General features: G+C 48.4%; 1 protein-coding gene across 1 annotated transcript in view; it reads left to right on the forward strand.

Annotated features, from left to right (window-relative positions):
* The window catches only part of Adamts16 (ADAM metallopeptidase with thrombospondin type 1 motif 16), a 125,353-nt gene extending 106,847 nt beyond the window's left edge, over positions 1–18,506 (forward strand). The window contains exons 19-23 of the mRNA XM_052159967.1: positions 8,302–8,503; positions 8,595–8,789; positions 11,291–11,515; positions 17,142–17,289; positions 18,391–18,506. Of these exons, the coding sequence (XP_052015927.1) occupies positions 8,302–8,503; positions 8,595–8,789; positions 11,291–11,515; positions 17,142–17,289; positions 18,391–18,506 (886 nt within the window). The remainder of the gene's footprint in view (positions 1–8,301; positions 8,504–8,594; positions 8,790–11,290; positions 11,516–17,141; positions 17,290–18,390) is intronic.
* The last annotated feature ends 959 nt before the right edge of the window (positions 18,507–19,465 follow it).

The raw sequence follows: 19,465 nt of genomic DNA on the forward strand, positions 1-19,465 counted from the left end.
TATTTACATTCCAAATGATTTCCCCTTTCCCGGATCCCCCCTCCCCATATGTCCCATAAACCTTCTTCTCTCCATCCATTCTCCAATCACCTCCCTCCTTTTTCTCTGTCCTTATATTCCCTTCCAATGCTAGATCAATCCTTTCCAGGATCAGGACCCTCTCCATACTTCTTCATGGGAGTCATTTGTTATGCAATTTGTGCCTTGGGTATTCAGGGCTTCTGGGCTAATTAATATCCACTTATCAGAGATTGCATTTCATGTGTATTCTTTTGTGATTGGGTTACCTCACTTAGGATGATATTTTCCAGATCAAACAATTTGCCTAAAAATTTTGTGAATTCATTGTTTCTAATTGCTGAATAGTACTCCATTGTGTAAATATACCACATTTTCTGTATCCATTCCTCCTTTGAGGGGCATCTGGGTTCTTTCCAGCTTCTGGCTATTATAAATAAGGCTGCTATATCCCACAGTACATTGACTCTATGGTCAGAATTAAGAAAGTCAGCCGCTCTGTAGCCAAGGTCAGGAACAAGGACAGGCTTTGACTAGCATAACCCTGTGGGCAAATGGTTACAACTTGATGGATTTATGCATCCATATGAAAAAATGAGTTCTCCTCATTTTCTCCACAAGACCTGTGGTGAACCTAAAAGGAAACTTTGAGGGATGGTAAGATTCTCGACACAGAGCAGCTTCGTGTCTGTGCTCTGGAGATGGAGATGGCCATTGAGAATCTGTGAGACAATGCAATTTCTTCAACCCGTGAGTTTCACAAAGGCAGTGATGAAGTAGCCAGCTCTGGAGCATGCACTCTGTGGGCAGTGAGTGTGAGTTGTGTTGATGAGTGACTTGCTGCAATCACTTCCAGTGGGCAGATCACCTACAGAGGAGCTCCTCTGGTCCTTCCCTCACACACGGAGGCCTCGCTATATGTCTTCCAGTCATCTAAGGCCTCCAGCCCCTCTCTGCTGCGCACTGCCACACTCTGGTCTTAGGTGCTTTCTCTCAACCTTGTCTCTGCTGTGCTGGATTGTTTCTCTCATGTTGTCAGCTTGGAAGCCCCTGAAATCCTTCTTAACACCCATCATCCCAGATGTGTCGATCCTCACCATAGGCTTTCGCAAAGTCTGTCTGGTTAGGAATTTTGCCTGGTCCATGGGCAAGGGACCCCAGCTCTACTGTGGGGGACAGTATACACGCAGCTAAGCACAGCGTAGGCATTAAGTGGAATGAAACCCCACAGCTGGGATGAGAATCTCTGCTCGGGAGTAGGACGGTGGCTATGGTTTGGAGGAGAGTGGCCAGGATCCAGCTTCAGAGCAGGGTGCAGCATTGGTGGCAGGAGTTGAGTTGGGCCACTGAGTATCGATTGGAGTTGTCTGTGAACAGAGAGACTCTGCAGGGTGGGTCACAAGTCATCAAGATAAGATCTGTGTGCCCACTGATTTTTAAAACTGACAAACCTAAAAGATGCCCAGATGGCTTGCATATTTACTTTCGCTTGGTACCCATAACTTAATACCCATCTGCTCATTCTGTGAATGAAGGGCCCAACCCTTTTGATGAACAAGGATCCACCTACAAGCTCAGAGCACCTGGTTTCAGTTTCTGAACGATGGGTGGACTTCCCCCTATTCATCTTGCTACAAAATCACTTCAGCTTACTTTTATTTCTCTCCGTATTCTACTTTTTCCTCAGCCACACCTAACTTGACAGCAGTCCCACTTGATGACTGGCCTTGACTGAGTCATCCCAAGACACAACTTCGTTTTCTTAGAATCAAGCCTCTCTTTTCAGGCTCATGTTTCACAAAGCTTCTTGCCAAACCTAATTACATTACACAGTTCCAGTGACAAGCTCAGCTGGCATAAACAGGTTTTAAAGGCTGACGCAGCAGGGTGGGTGAAACCCAAAAGACATCAGTGGCAGAAAAGGCTGCGAGCATCCAAGGGCATGGTTGACTCCTCTGAGATGGTGCTTCAGTGGTGGGCAAGGCCAGAGAGCTCCCTCGGGAGGTGAAGGGTTCCAAGGAGTGGATGCCTGAGTGCACACATACCAGCTCCTGGGGAAGCTGATGTGAACTCAGGAGCAGGGAGGAGACCACCCAGGCCACAAGGCTTATGTCTCAGGAAGAATGCAGCAGACACACGGAACCACCAGGACAGAACTCCATCCGAGAGGGAGCCTGTCCGTGAGAAAGTGCTCGTGTGCTTTGCTGACAGGGGGTGGAAGTACAGTCTGGGCAACCTGGCTAGTCGTCAGCTGTAAGCTCCCCTACTGCCTCAGCCTGACTTGTCCAAGTACAGCATAAACAGACTGCATCCTGTGTTTGCCCTCCATGGGCAAGAAAGCCCTTCCCCCTTCCTGAGATGAATTAACTGGGAGTCTCAGAGGAGTAAACTATTGAAGACAATCTCGGCTAACTCCCAGGTGGCTTTGCTTCAACACCAGGAGGCTTGCAGCCTTCCCTTCAAGCACATAAAGCGATGTCTAGGTTTCTGCAGAAAACCCTAAGTGAAGGATTCTCGCAGACCCAAGTGCTCAAGGAGCAGCTTTCTCCTCTGCAGGAGGCCAGATGGAGCTTTGGGGATTTGAACTCTGGAGCCCTGCAGTTTCCAACAGAACAAGGGCAAGTGTGGGCCTCTGTGCTGTCTGGGAACAGAAGCTGGCACTAAGAGGTCTTCTTATTCCTGCCTCATCTCTCACTCACTGACTGCTGACTTCCTCAGAGACGAGGCTGGTCAACGAGTTACTTGTGCTGTGCTACCAGGCTCAAAGGCGCACCCTTCTCTTCCCATTCCTGATAGAAGTACAGGAAGGGCCAATCCCCCAGGAGCCATGGCTCTGCCTTCATTCATGAACTGCTTGGTCCCTCCAAAAGGCGTCATGAGAAGCTTCCTGTATAGCCATGTGTCCGCAAGGAGTCCCTCAGGTGAACGCTTTTGTTGGAACTGGGATGACCTGAGACTGTTTAGAGCCTGGAGGTCTGCTTGCTGTCTGTCCCCCAGAATTCCCTTTTCCTGGTCTTTACCTGTGTAGACGAAGCTTTATGGTCTTCCTGATTGTTTGAAAGATAATATACAATGACAGGGCAGTAAGAGAAGGAAATCTGGTAAAAATAGCATTTTGGCTTCTGATAAGTGAACCTTTCCAGGCCTTTGGCTCCTCGCAGTTTATAACATTAATGCCACAATGACTCCTTTGGAAAAGCTTTTGATGTCTGGCTTTACAAGCTTCAGCGGAGAAATCCCGCATTTCGACATAAAAACAATCCTGGGTCTGTGTCTGGCTCATTATAAATCTCTCCTTCAGCTCTACAAAGGAAAAAAGAAGTGGCCCAAATCTTTGAGGCTAAAGAAAATGAATTAACTGTAAAGTGCCAATCCTCAAGGTCCTTGCCCTATGCCAGTCGGTTGTCAGGGGTGGGCTTTCCATTCTGACCTAGATAGCAGGGAGAGACACTGTACGAAGTCCTAGAAAGAAGCATCATGGGAAACAAAGACAGTCCTGGCCTTTTGATAAGCATATGTCTGCCAACTGTGTAAACTACCTTTAATAAAAGAAGGTAGGAGATAATACAACAGCCATGGTGCAGTGTTACAGACCGTGGGTCTGCTTAGGGATAACCAGGGTCCTCTGGTCCAGGAAGGCACAGGTCCGGCTGAGATGACAGACAGAACAAACCACGCACACACAGAGGCGGTTTGAACTGAATGTATTTTGGAGCTATAAGGCAAGGATTTTTATACAGGAAGAGTTGGTATTACCATTTCAAAAGATGTAGCCAGTGGGGCAGGTACAATTATCATAGCCATTTGGTACAAGGAAATGCAACATCATGAACATAGTTTCTCAAGAAACAGATACAGAGGATCAATTTACAGATGCCATCAAACTTCCTGATTAGAATACAGAGTCACTCATAGTTTACAGCAAACCTTCAAAGAGTTTGAAGTTTCTTATACCACCTGGGTCTTAACAAGTTCTTGTGAGAAATCCTTATCTAACATTTAGCCTTCTATCTTGTGAAACAAAACTTCCTGAGTAAATCAATGCTTTCAGTACCAGAGTGCCCGAGCCATCCTCATATACATCTGCGCAGCCATAAAAACTTGCATGTAGTTGGAAGGTAGTAATTATGTAAACAACTATGAGGCAAGGCACTGAAATTCTAAAACGGGGGTTGGTGGTCAGTGAGTCGACTTCAAAGACCAGATTATCAGCCAGGCCTTAGGAATCCCGGTGAAGAGAGAAAGGAGGAAGTCAGGGCAAACTGCTACTTGGGAACTAAGGGCTCATCTTAAATAGCCAGAAAGTAAGAGAGTACAGTAAATTGCCAGGTGAGATTATCAGCTTCCACAGCTTCCAGAGAGTTCCGTTCTTCCCAGGAGGCATTTCTTTTCCGCCTCTGTCTGTAAAATATCATTTTTACAGACATCACTGGGCCACCGCGGCAGTGCAGCCTGATTTCTGAGTCTTCCATGCTTGCTACATGGTAGATGGACATGGAGATTCTGTGTGCATTGTTCAAGAGATCAGCACATGCCTGAAGACTGTGAGGGTCTATCGAGCCTATGTACCTGGCGCCACTGCTCCTGCGTGTGCATCTGGTTACCTAGCAGGCCCACTGGCTTCCACAGAGCAGTGGATGATGGCAAAGTGGCCTTTGGCAGAGACTAGTTCCTAAATTCTCATCACCAGATAAGAAAAGAGATCTACAGGTCATCAGGCATCTGTCTCCTCCCCCACCCTTCATCCATTGACCCCAGCCAATGGTATATAGCCTGCTGCGCTCTAAATTAACTTACTTTTTCCCTCGTGGAAAGGGCAGCTTCTTCAAAGTGCCTGTGTCTGCTGCTGGATGTGAATTTTTATATTTAAAACATTTCACTTAGAAAGGGTAGTGGATCCGAAATGGCTTCCACGTGTGAAGGTAGGGCTTCATGTGGCTTCAGAGCTTGGCTAGCACCCATTCTCTCCCACCACAGAAGCAGCTAGAAGCACATGACTGCACATGCCATGCATGCATGTGCACCGGGTGGAGGTGTCACTGAGGTCATCAAGGCTCACTTATCAATGTAAAGAAGTCTAATGAGGGACCCGAATGTGCTGGCGGATGCCGTTATCTGTGAAAGATGGGCTATAGACACAGGGATGTGAAAGACTCACCTGATGGTAGATGCTCAGGCTGGAGCCTCCACACTGATACTGTTCTCTGTGTCCCCATCTGTCAGACGAGGTCTAGTTATATGTACCAACTCTCCTCACAGCTTCTTACAGGTATGCCGTGACTTGGATTTCTGTGGTCATTATCCCCTATGTTTACTGCACCCAAAAGCATCCACTGAGGATTAACCTAGAAAACAGAACATAATGCCAGAACTTGAAGCTCCAACAGAGCCAATAGACAACAGAGTGAAGCCATGTGTTATTTTTACCTTTAAAAATGCATGGGGGGGTATTTAACTGAGAAACATCAAGTAGCTGGTGTGTCAGTCAGTGCTTGACTTCCATAAGGAATGCAGGGGATGAGTCAGCAGAAAAGGAGGAAGAGTTCATTTTGGCTCATAGTTTCAGAGGCTTCCATGGCTGGTTTCCCCGGTGCACGGGCTTGTGGGAAAACACGGCATCACAGCAGGAACAGGAAAGTGAGAATGATGTTATCTCATAGTGGCCTGGAAGCAGATGAGAGACCAGAAGACTGGGAGTCCCAGCGTCTCTTTTGAGGGCATGCTCCAATGGCCTAACTTCCTGTCATTAGGCCCCACCTCTTAACATTCCCTGCCTATTGAAAAGGCACTGAGGACTGGTACCAAGTCTTCAACACCCTGGCCTTTAGGGACATTCCATACCCAAACCTTAGTAGCTCTTGATATCAGCAGAGGTACTTAATGTTGAAGAAAGGATCCCAGGAAATATAAGCTCTGAGAGAAAGCAGCAACTCTCTCTATAACCCACAGCAGTGGTGAGATCCTCCCACAGAGGCCCTGTGAAGAAGCACCACTCCCTGCCTGGGAGCTCTGACTGGCTCAAGGAAAGGTAGCTTTCTTTTTTCTACTAGTAAAGACAGGCAAATTAAACAAAGCAGTCACTGCCTGGTCCATAGCCAGCTCCTCTCAGGGAACCCTCCCTTGGTCAGCAGAGGAGCAAGAAGGGTTGCAGCTCACTCCTCAGCTGGAAGGAAGGCATTTCCCCTGACAGCCCGTGAAGCAAAGCAGACTCTTGGCATTTGCAGACACAATGCGCACAGTCTCTGTGCAGAAGGCTTTCCTTAATGACCTGCAGTTCAGGGAGAAGGGCAGAGAACAGATCAACCCGGTTGGAGTGGCTTAAGATGGTGGAGACAGGAGACTTAGGGAGGAGGTGTGGAAAGCCAGTGAGCAGCCAAGATGTCTTTCACAGCCCCAGTGTGGACACCAATTACCATTTATACGGCTGCAGGGCTGAGAGTGAGCATAAGAAATGGGAAAACATAAAACAACATGAAAGCTTACAGAGGTGGCCAGGGAGCAGCCAAGAGGATTCAAACGCAGAGCCGTCACACCACAGCAGCAGACAGCAGTCCCTTGCCAGAGGATGTGCCATTTATTTGTTTAGCATGTAATAAAAAGCACTCATCTCGCTGATACCAAGAATCTAATATGTTCCCATAGTTGACACGGGATCAGTTCCTGGACCCCTTGTGTATTTCCTTTTTATGTGTTTCAAAAATTTACATTACTGGCCTTTTACAATGTGCTTCACAGCGTAATGGAATCTTTTCAGGAATAACACAGCCCTACGGCTCCTCCGGGCCAAACTGAGTCCAAGCGCTCTGATACAGCTGAGGTTGAGGACACTGTGCAGTTAGAGGCGGCTATCAGCAGCTCAGGGTGGTGCTTCTGTTTCTCTTCCAGGAAGTTTCCCCTCTCTCTTCCAGGAAAGGTTGTCAGCTTCCTCTCCTTTCAGACTTACCACCTTAGCCTTATGACTGTCAAGAAAGTTCCAAAGTCAACCAAGGAGATGGCTTAATAGGCAAAAGCCCCCAGTGCAGTGTGGGTCCTCTTGGTCCCACGTGTACTGCCTGAGCATCATGGCCGTGAAGCCCTACAACACTAGGCTGCGCAGACATAATCAGGCTAAGCTCCAACCTAGCAGGGTACCACTGGGCTGCACTTGGACCCGCCTCCATCCATCTTCCTTCTCCAGCCAGCACATCCGTCGAAGAGAATGCTTTTAAAAAGGGAGAGGGAATCCACAGTGTAGCGCTGGGGGAAAACGCTGTGAGGAGATTGAACCAATGATGGGGCGTGTCACATCCTATCAAAAGGACTCGGCATGGCCTGAATGGCTGCAGGAGCAATCAAATCAAATCTGAATTATCTGATGGCTAAGAGAAACAGAGACATGTGCTCAAAATCCTGTAATCAGAAAAACAAATACAAAATAAACAAACCAAAACAAGTTGCGAAGGAGGTAAGAAAGTAAGAAGTATCTCCCATCACTGATCGGAAGTAAGTCAGTTCTTTGAGAACTCCATATTTTCATACAATATATTGTTATCGTATTTACCACCCATCCGATTCATCAATATCTCACCCTGTAACCTCATGTTAAATATCATCATATGTTGATTACCAGAATGGTACTGTGGCTATGCTTTTTAAAACACAAAGAATTTGGATCTTGGTGGTGGTGCATGCCTTTAATCCCAGCACTTGGGAGGCAGAGGCAGGCGGATTTCTGAGTTTGAGGCCAGCCTGGTCTACAGCGTGAGTTACAGGGCAGCCAGGGCTACACAGAGAATCCCTGTCTTGAAAAAAAATAAAAAGAAAGGAAAAGAAAGAAAGAAAAGAAAAGAAAGAAATAACTGTCTGAAATTTGCACAGAAATTTTGTATTAAAATAGCTGCATTTCATTTGCATACAAGTACACATGAGTGTTATATATGTTAAGGTCGGGTGTTAATGGACAACTGTTGAAGCTGAGTGCATATAAGCACGAAGTTCTTTTATTTGGAGAAATGATTAAAGCTTTCTATTTTTGTTTTTAAAAAAATTAAAGGGAGATTGGAGGTCTATTCTACAGTGAGTTATTGACAAGTACAGAGAAACCAGATCCCCCTGAAAGTCTGAGAGGCATACCCAGCACCAGTCCAAAAGGCCTCTCTATGAAAACTGTGGCCAGAAAGCCCTGCATTTGTGTAAGATGTCACTGGAAAGCCATGGGCCCCTGTCACCACCTACATGTGTCTATTGCCTTCGAGCCAGGATACTGTCCCTCCCCTCACTGTGGGCATCTGTGTCCCCTTCCAGCTGGTCTGTGGGAAACTGGAGCACCTGCAGCCGGACATGCGGTGGAGGCACCCAGAGCAGACCCGTGCGGTGCACGCGGAGGGCACACTACCGAGACGAGTCCATCCCAGCCAACCTGTGTCCACAGCCTGCACCCCCCACTCACCAAGCCTGCAACTCTCAAAGCTGCCCACCTGCTTGGAGCACGGGGCCCTGGGGAGAGGTAACCGGGTGGGCCGAGAAGGGGTGGTGGCTAGACCACACACCGGGAAACGCCTTTGCCGGAAGTTTTGCTCACTTGCCCTCTTGCGCAGTGCTCACGGACCTGTGGGAAGGGCTGGAGGAAGAGAACGGTGGCCTGCAAGAGCACCAACCCCTCCGCTCGAGCCCAGCTGCTGCAGGACACCGCCTGCACTTCAGAACCCAAGCCTCGGACCCACGAGGTCTGCCTGCTCAAGCGCTGCCAGAAGCACAAGAAGCTACAGTGGCTGGTATCTGCCTGGTCCCAGGTATGCTCACCAGATCCCCTCAGGGTGAGCTCAACCTCTACTCTCCCAGCTGCCTGCTTCTGCCTCCTCTACCTTCACTGTGTCTCCTCGCACTGTGCAAGTTCCGTTTCCTACGCTTTGAGCCAGCCACCGCCCTGATTCATGCTCTCCTATCACTCCTGTTGCTGGCATCCATGCCGACCTCCCTCAATGCCGGATCCTTCCTCACAACGATGCCCATAACTAAAGAATATTGGTAGCCTTTATCAAGCTTTGTCCAGATTAGAGAGAAGATGTGCTAATTCAGAAAACACAGGACCCATTTCTCAAGATGGTCTTGATGGGCAGCCAGCTTAATGTTTGTAGAAATGCTTTAGGTTGCACGTGCTGAACTGCCAGCTGTGTAGCCAGCGACAGCATGGGTGTAAATGAAGGGCACACCCTCATTCATACTATTTGGGAATATCCAGACCCCACACAGGAGAACTAGCCATGGGAATATGAGCTTAGAGTACAAAGGCTTCCTGATTAGCTTTGGCCTAAGTGAGGTCTAAAGGGCCTCAGAAATCTTGTCACACCAGTCAAGGGTGTACTGTCTATGTAGAGTATTAAGAAATCATTGTTCTGAGTTCCAGGACAGCCAGGGCTGTTACACAGAAAAACTCTCTCTCTCTCTCTCTCTCTCTCTCTCTCTCTCTCTCTCTCTCTCTCTCTCTTTCTCTCTCTCTGTCTCTCTCTCTTAAAAAAGAAAGAAGGAAGGAAGGAAGAAAGAAAGGAAAAAGAAAAAGAGGGGCTGGAGAGATGGCTCAGTGCCTAAGAGCACTGACTGTCCAGAGGTCCTAAGTTCCCAGCAACCATGTGGTGGCTCACAACCATCTCTATTGGGATCTGATGCCCTCTTCTGGTGTGTCTGAGAACAACTACAGTGTACTAATATAAATAAAGTAAAATAAAAAAGGAGATTTTATTTAAGAGAGAGAGACAGAGAAAAAGAGAGGGGGGGACTCTATTCCCCAAGGGCAAACCTCCACCTTCCTACAGCAGCTGAGAAAGAGAGCCAATACCTGGTTCTGTTCCTGCTCATACTTCTCAGGAAAGAGCCTAAGGTGCCCCCATTAAGCAGTGCTCTCGTTAGGGAGACAGTTTGTCAGTGAACACTGAATGCAGCATTGCCCACTGGGTGAAGTAAGCTTGCAGGGGATAGTCAAGAGTCTAGGTTCCCTTTCACCCAGAGCAAATGGATACCTGCCTCTGTGTGGATTTGCCTCTTTATTTGAAAAGCTGCTGGGCGAACCTCTGAAGCTGCCCGTGAAGACAAGCAGAAGACTTAGGCTGCATATTCTATGGGCTGTGTCCAGGGAGAAAATCCTTGACATGGAATTTAAAACACTGATCTCTCTCACACACATATACATGCAGAATATGATTATACACATACACTAATGTGCATGCAGACTCTCGAATGCATGCACATGCACATGTGCAATGCACATGCACACACACAGACAAGCACACACACACAGCATAGAACTGTATTCCAGTGTGGAGTCTGTCTTGGCTGAAGGGGTCACAGAAGGCACTAGGAAGCCAGTGAGTCTTGGGACCTCCACTCCCTTAGATCACCTGCTGGCACCTTAGCACAGTGATCCGGAGGCTGCTCAGCATTGCCAATCTTTCCTAGCAAAATCAAGCGCTCCCTCCCTCCTCAGAGCTGGGATCCCTGCTGCAGGCACCACCATTGGCCTGTGGTAATAGGACGTTGCTCTCACAAGCCATTTCTGCTTAGCAAATACTTTAGCCTCTTCTGTCCATGTGTCAGTCTGTCCAGGCCTTTCTGCTCACACAAGGATTGGGCTGAAGGACCACTCAAACTTGGCATGTATCCCAGAGGGAGCAAATGCTCACATCGCCCACCCCCACTCCCATGCCGGGTTACTAGGGAAGGCTTCTGAACGCTGGAGTGCTCTTGGGGCCTATATTGTGGCTGCGGAGGAGGTGTGGGGGCGATTCAGGGAGCTGTGACTCATTCCATGTCTCTGTTCATAAAATCTCTCTGATGTTATCAGTGACAGGCCAACACTTAGTTTTCAGTAAGAGTGTCCTGTAATCATCTCCTTGTGGTTTCTCTCTGGATGGCCCCTAATACCCACAATGCCTTGCTTCTACGCTCTGCTTGTTTTGTTCTCATTTTGAGGCAGTGTTTTAAGTTTGCCATCCTCCTGCCTCAGTGCCACAACACTCAACCCTGTGCCACAACACCCAACCCCATGCTACCACACCCAACCCCGTGCCACAACACCCGCCCCGGTGCCACAACACCCGACCCCGTGCCACAACACCCGACCACCGTGTGCCTCGGCACACAATCTCAGATTTTCTCATGGATGCTGCAGTTGCTTTTTAAATGCCAAGGCCCGAGCAATGAAAGGTCTGTATTTCTGTCAGTGTTGAAGCAGTTTCATCAAGGGATACTTTGCTCACTGATTCCACCCAAAAGCCCTTCTTTGCGCTCTTCTTCACAGTGCTCTGTGACATGTCAGACGGGGACACAGCAGAGAGTTCTCAGGTGTGCCGAGAAGTACGTCTCCGGAAAGTATCGAGAGCTGGCCTCAAAGAAATGCTTGCATCTGCCAAAGCCTGCCCTGGAACTGGAACGTGCCTGCAGCCTGATTCCCTGCCCCAAGCTCCCTCCGTATCCCGCTGCAGGCTCCACAAGAGGCAGCTGGTTTGCCTCACCCTGGTCTCAGGTAAGATGCTGATGTTGATGGCTGGCTCACATCCACATCGGAGCAGGCAGCTCCCGGTTGGGGTGCATTCTCTAAAGCCCACTGAGCCCTCCTGGTCTTTCTCTCCTGCATGTGGGTGGCCCCTCGAGGGTGGGTGTGGCTTACTGAGGATGGACTCCACATGCTGCTAAAACTTATTGGGCCCCTGTGTATCACTGTAAATGTTTATGCCGTCAACTGCAAGGAAATGTAATACTCTTGGTAAAACCTGGGCAGAGATCCCCAGAGATGGGTGTGAATGGAAAGTATGAGATCCGTAATAAATCGGCAGTGGTTGGTTTATAGCTAACCAAGAGGCTGTGAAAGGGAGATGGGGGTTTTCCCGTGGTGCCTGGGCCGGAGAGCAGCAAGCAGCCTGGGCTGAGGGCCTGCAGGGTTCCTCCAGGGCAGTGGCTCCCAACCGTGTGTCGTGACCCCTTTGGGAGTCTACTGACCCTTTCTCAGGGGTCACTTACGACCATCGGAAAATACAAATATTTACATTACCATTCATAACAGTAGCAAAATTATATTTATGAAGTAGCAGTAAAAATAATTATATGGTTGGGGGTCACCACAGTAGAAGAATGGTGTTTGAAAGGGTCGCAGCATTAGGAAGGTTGAGAAACACTGTTCTAGGGGTTTTGGCCTCCCTACCCTTTTCCTCCTTACCCACAGCCTCACCTCTGCTATGCCTTCCTTCCTATGGCTTGCCCTACGTCTGTGTCTTGTTTCTACCTGACTTCCGGGCAGTTGAGTCCCTTGCTCGTCTGCTTTTCAGGCTCTGGGGTCTCCTGGTCCATCACTCACCTATGCCCCGCCTTCTCAGAAGTCACTGCCTGGGATTGGTTCTACAAGTCCATCACTCACCTATGCCCCACCTCCCACTCACTGCCTGGGATTGGTTCTGCATATCCATCACTCATCTGTGCCCCACCTCCTAACTCTCTGCCTGGTATTTGGTTCTACAAGTCCATCACCCATATGTCCTGCCTCCTCACTCACTGCTTGGTGTCTTCCATATTGGGTAAACTCAGAGCGGCTGAGGCCTGCAGGCAACTGATGTACCTCCAGCCACCTCTCTGGCCTGCATCTGCCCAGGATAATCCTTTTAGGCTGCTCTGTTCTAGTAACCAGAGAGAGAAGCACAGCCCAAGACCCACTTTCGTAATCCACTTTCTCTAGCTAGTCCCTATCTCCTAAAACTTCTGTAGCCTCCAAAAACAGCGCCACCTGTTGAAGATCAAATGTAAAAACACCCGAGCCTGTGTAGGATGCTTTATGTTAAAACTTCACACATGGCTGTGGTTAACCCCTCAGCCTGGTGACCATGTTCCTAGTTTCAAAGGCTAGTGACTGTTTTAGTGTATGTAAATTTCTAAGGATTTGAGAGCCAGATAAACTCACTACTTGCTACAAACAAAGCAGCACCTGCCTTCACAGAAAATTCCTGGGGAGAAAATAACTGTTTGCAGGAATAGGTGCTGGGTCAAAGCCCAAAATGTAGATAGGGTTTGTGGTTATGTGGCCCATATGACTAGTGGAGTTGACCAACCCAGATGGTCCATCCCAGCCCCAGTGTTGATCAACTCTATGGTCTGTGCTATTCTCTTGGAGTATGTAGAGATTTATCAATACTTGACCCAAATCTAAAACCTATCGCACTTCTTCAATAGTTTTGGTGGGTCTGAAATACCCAATCTAGTGAGTCATTTGTATCAACTGACTACAGTTTATATCTACTGTGATTCATTTGTTGATGCAATACCATAACTTTAAGGAGCAAGAAATAGCTTATATTGTATGTTTGCCATAAACATTTGTAACCATGACCCTGCCCATAAACTGTGGAAAATTTTCTAGTTGGAAATTTTTCAGGTAGTAGTGGATGGTCTGTGACTGACTGAACCTCTACTACAGACAGGTTTAGTCTTAGCCCAGTTAAAGGATGCTATGGCGATTTGCTATTGGGGGTCAGGCTCAAAGGGTTTTGTTTATCCTCTCAGGTTATAGTGTTCCATGGTATAAGGCAAACCTAAATCATTTCAGTCAGGACTGAGTATCTGGTGGTTCCCACGCTGTTGGGAGCTGGGAACAGCTTAAACGTGATCACCTGTTAAACGTTTCTCACTTTGCATGTCAGAGATGAGTGTTTCAAAGCTGACCAGAGCAGGATTACCTCACGACCAGGGTAGTACAGGTTACTTGAGAAGGTCATTGACTTACGTGAGGTCAGTAGCTGTGTCACAGATGACATTGTTGGGTTCATAAATAACAGACAGGACTGAAACACTGTGATGATTGTAGAGAAAGAGAGGGGAGGACACACAGGACAGGACAGTCTGTGCCACCAGCACATTGTTCTCTGGATATCCTGAGAAGATGACAAAGCGTTGATGGTCCACACACTCCTTTAACATTCTTCCTCCCAAAGTTGCTGTCATTGACTTGGCCACAGCAAGCATCCAATGAGCCTTCCGGCCCCTGCTGGCTCCCTGCCTTCCAGCCCTGGGGCTGCTGGCTCCCCAGAGCCCCAGGAGCATCTTATCTGTGTGTAAATGGAAGACCCAAGAGCTCTGTGATGAAAATCCTAAACATACAGCTAAGTTCGAAGCCACTATGTTTGCATACTTGATAAACAGTTTCCACATTTCCCCTTCCCTGGAGAGAAAAAGAAATACACATTTTCTAACTTCATATTTTCTTTTCATCTCCTTGTATATTGCAATCTTTATCGATTCAGAACATTGCCAAAGTTTTGAGCCGAACATCTTTTTCCTTTCAATCCAATGTTGGGAAGTTCAGAGGCTGTTTCTTACATAAATATACCTCCCCCCTTGTAGGGAAGTCTCAAAGTCTCTAAACCAGGGTTTCTCAATCACCAGGGTTAGTGCCAAGACTGAAAGAGAGAGGGTGGGGAGACCGGGAGGTAACAGTGAGGAGGTGGCATTGCTGAGGGTCTGGGCGCTCAAGGCTACTGCACTGCCAGGCTGAGGACCACATGCTGATGGGTGGTTTCCAAGGAACCCCAAGGCCAGGTGCTGAGTCCCCATGTCCATCAGTGAGTGTTGAACACCTAGAACACACAGCCTGATACAGGAGTGAGGGGTGATTAATAGTTGTTAATAAAAGGAATCAATTGGTGGCAAGACACAACAAACCAAATATAACAGTTTTAAAACTGCAAAGTGTATCCAATCTGTGGCCCTCAACCTGCAGAGGAGATGTGAAAGTGTTTCCCTACTTAGAATCATAACTTATGTAAAACGATAGGAGATATTTTATTCACTTTACATCCTGACCGATGTCCCCCTTCCTGGTCTGCCCTTCCCACCGTTCCTTCCCCACTCCTTCCCCTTCTCCTCTGAGAGAGTGGGACACACCCTCCCCTGTGTCCCCCCCACTCTGACATAGGCTCTATTTTGGTAGCTCAATTACATGGTTTTCGAAAGTTGGTCTTGTAGAAGATGCTATGAAACTGTGTTATAAGGTCGGACACATTTCAATGTCACACTGAGTAGAATCCTCAGCTGAACAGGAACAGGTTCAGTTTGAGGAATGAGGAGCAGGTAGACAGAAATGGCTACAGATGTCCCCTGTGACACTAGACCCATGGCTGTTTCAGTCCTGTTTGCCCACGTCCCAAGAGCTCTGTGTGCCATGAGCTAAATGGGAGGGGGGCCTGACCTGCACAGAGCAAAGACCAAAGGGCTGAAGTGGCTTCTGCAACATGCACACAGTGGGAAACCTGCTGACCCACCTGACCCCGGAGGGACTCAGGAGCAAAACAGGCAGATGCGCAAAGCATTGTTTGTTCTGGTTGCCATAGTTACAAGTTGAAACTGAACCGTGGGTGACTTTCACTGATCTTGAAATGTTCCAGCTATCAGCTTCAGGGCCTGAACAGAACTTTACTCAAAGAGGAAGAAATGACCAAATGCAGTTCCTTCTGCTGAGATTCCCAGGACTGTGTGTCCAACTTCACTCCCTCCTCACTGGGGAAGGGAAGGTGATTCGTCTGATAGGATGTGATATTCTGGTCCCATTGAATCTGAGGTCACCCTGAATGCTCTAATGGTGGCAGGCAGCAAGGACAAGTTCAGCATCCAGTTGTCTGAGGCTGGTGGGCTGGTATAGACAAGGGATTGCTGGCTCCTCCCCTGATGCTCCAGTTCCATGGGGTGGGATGGCGCCAGTGTGCTGCCTTGACAGTGTGGGCGAGCATGAGGATGGCGTCATGCACAGTTCGAGCTTTCACAGTATGATTCCTGTGAGGTAAGCAAGTGTTCGGTTTGCCTGCCACGCACCAGGACATCCCAGCCGAGAACTGACCACATCGTCTTCCAGGTGCCCCTTTAACTGCTCACATTCTTAACATACTTGAGCCACTCGTCTTGCTAAAGCCAGCTGATATCATCCAGTCTAGACGTGTTTTGTTTTCTTTCTTGGGTGAACTACTCTCCATGGGCCCCTGAGAGTTCCTCCGTCAGTCTCGCTGTGCGTCCGGACACTTTTGCCCGCAGCTAGTGTCAGAGGGTTCCTGTGCAGTCTTCCTGACAGGCGTTCCTTGGCAGCTAGTGATCGCTGTTCTCTGTAGCTCGTCCTCCATTTCCCCTGAGTTACTGATGATTACAGTGCTGAGACATGATGCTCTAACTCGAAGAGCTCCTGGCTGGCATGCTAGCCCATGCCTAGGAATCCGGGACCTGACTGACACCCCTGTAGCCCCCAGGCTTCTCAGGAAAGGCACCATCTTGTCCCCAAAGATGCTGTTCCTTCTTGCCACAAGAAAGCAACCTGGTGTCCTCCTATGTGCACTAGCTTCCTATGTCTGTCAGTGACTCATCCGAGAACATTCTAGACAGAGGCTCATATCTGCAGTTAATCCTGAATATGGCTACCTTGAAGACAGAGAAGGGCAAGTGAAGGAGCAATAGGGGTTTGGAACCATGGGCATGATAAGGCCAGATTCAAGACAAAGCCCCACACAGGTGAGAAAGTACCCGTCACTGGATGCAGTGTCAATCAACAATCGCATTATCTCAAGTACATTAAAAAGAAACCAAAATGATGTGGGCAAAAACTTCCTTGATTTTATATTTTAACATAAGAGTAGCCTGTGATAACTTCCCTGGGGACAGGATCTGAGTATTTCCCTTTTTCACACTGTCTATGATTTGAGGCAATCCTACACCAATCCACAGACACCTGAGTTCCTGTATGAGACACTGGTATCTTTAGCAAGTGTGTTATGTTGATCCCAGGAAACCTTAGTCAAGAATTCAGCACTACATTCCCACCTGAGAGGATCCCAACAGACCCAGGTTGTCTTCTCTTGATCCTTAAGAAGGGTGATAACAGCCAGGTCCTGGAGTACCCCAGCTTGGGCTGGTTTCTGGGGCTCTAGGAGAGGGCTGGACATAGACCCCAGTGCATGCTGGAGGGGAGTAAGATGGAGCTGCCGTGTCTGCATTGTGGCCAAGCACCATCTTACTCCAGTATCTCCACCTTTGGTCATGTCTCTCTGCCCTCTGACCAGTGGGCACGCCTGTGATGGAGCTGAGCTGACACTCTGGCAGCCCATGACTGTTGTGTGTGGCTTTTGCAGTGCACGGCCAGCTGTGGAGGTGGTGTGCAGAGGAGGACCGTACAGTGCCTGCTGGGGGGACAGCCAGCCTCAGATTGCTTCCTGCATGAGAAACCTGAGACCTCCTCAGCGTGCAACACCCATTTCTGCCCCATTGCAGAAAAGAGAGGTGAGCGTCAGAGTCGCTGGACTGAATAAGCATTTCTGGGCATTTCTGGTGGTGATGTCACACTTCCGGAGACATTCCTTAGAAGAACTCAGGAGATAGGGGTGCTGGCTGGAACACCCTGGAGTTGGGGCCATCCCTTCTTTTCTCCTCCTTCAATTTTACAATGAAATAATCACAAGGCGATCCCTGTCACTCTCATCCCACCCAAGACGGGACAGAGCCTTTGGTGATATCTCTCTCCTTTAAAAGGCATATATTACATCTTTTTGTATGCGACTTGTGGTCATTAGAAAGACCATTTTAGCAAAAGTAACCTTGAAATATACGAAACCTCCTTATTCGTTGGGTAGACTCTAAAAGCCATTCTTGTGTACATGCAAAAGACCTTAGGCAATGGACAAACCTAAATGTCCTTGCGTGCCTGGACTGAACCTTCGACCAGATCATCTGGGAGGCAGCCTCTGGCTGGGCTCATCCCGAGAGCCAGGTGGATGGTATGTCCTGCTTGAACAAGGAGTTGGGTCAGTGCATTTAGCCCAAGAAGACCCCAGTTATGTAGGAAAGGTTTTATGAAAACAACTCTCCTGCAAGACCCCTTTAATACTTCATATTAATAACAGTCTGCTTGCTGTGACCAAATACTTCACAGGAAGTACCTTCAGGGAGTTGTCCCCCCCACCCCCTGAGACACATACACTTTGGCTTATATAGTACCTGGGGGTACAGTCCTGATAGTAGGGTGTGAGTGGGGGATGGAGCAGGAGTGTGAGGTAGCTGGTCACATTGTGTCCATAGTCAGAAAGTAGAGACAGGAAGGAAAGCCAGGGCCAGGCTCTACAGCCTCAAGACCCAACTTTTCTAGTGAATCTCAGCCTCCTAAATGTTCCATGACCTTCCAGAATGCCATCAATAGCTAGGAACCAAGAGTCCAGACAAAACAGTCTCTAGATGAAGTTTCACATTCAAACCATAACCAGCCTGGAGGGGAGCTCTTCTTTGGCAACAACACATTTCACTTTTCTTTGTGCAACAGAGGTAGCAGGTAGAATCCAGGGCTGCTGGTCAGAATCTCGGGCTGACATGCAGTGTGCTTGTTTCTAGACACCTTCTGCAAAGACCTCTTCCACTGGTGCTACCTGGTACCTCAGCACGGCATGTGCAGCCACAGGTTCTACAGCAAGCAGTGTTGCAACACCTGCTCCAAGTCCAACCTGTGAGCTGGTAACGAGGAGATGTTCCTGCGACAGAGAGAGGCCAGCCCTGAGAGCTGTGCAGTGTGCACTGGGATGCATCCAAAGGAGACAGGATCTGGAAGAAGGACTGGGTCTTCTGACCTAGAGTGCATCCATGTGTTTCTGAGTGTGGGAACACATAACTGCACCCACAAAGACATGTTCTGATCACCTCCTGTTGGGTGGGGGAGTGGGGTCCTGCGGGCTGGCCTACCGCACCAGGATGGGAGAGTCGGGGCTGCAGAGGACAGGAAGCAGCTTTCCCCACCCCCCACCCCGTGCTTGTGTTCAGTCTAATCAAGTTCTAAAGACAGCCAGATCGAAGCTAGGCAATGCTGGATGCATTTCTTAAAAGAAAAAGACCAAGAAATCGGGAAAATGTTCATATATCTGCCATCCAGCACGCCATCCTCCCTCCTACTTTGGAGACCCCAGTTTCATCATGAAAGGTTTACAGGCCTTGAGAGACAGGTACGGGATAACTCTTTGCTGCCCCGGTGGCTGCTGGAACAGGTACCTGCAAGTGGGGTGGGAGGCTCTGATATAGGCCTCTGTATACCTGGAAATGAAAAAATAACGTTCCCGCTTTGGTGCTTTTTGTACTTCCTGTCTCTGAGCTGGAGAAGCAACTTCAACACTTTGTCTTCTTCCTCAGCTTTTTTACAGTGAGTTCCTGTCTCAACCCATTTCTCAGTGTTCTGTTTTAAATGAGGGATCAGAAGCACAGGTTGCATTAAAATCTAGGTGTCCCTGGAAAGAAAGGGTCCCCTATAGTAGAAATCAGTCAAGGGGCCGATGTGCTGTTAGTGTTAAGCCCCCAGCTATGGTTTGTGTGTTGAGTGATTTTTAAATATATCCCATAAGTTTGATTGCTTCTGAGCTGAGAGCAAACGCCAATGGCCTTCAAAGGAAAGGCCCATGGCCACCTCCAATCTCTCCTCCCA

The sequence above is a fragment of the Apodemus sylvaticus genome, chromosome 16, assembly GCF_947179515.1.
Source record: "Apodemus sylvaticus chromosome 16, mApoSyl1.1, whole genome shotgun sequence".
Lineage (NCBI taxonomy): Eukaryota > Metazoa > Chordata > Mammalia > Rodentia > Muridae > Apodemus > Apodemus sylvaticus.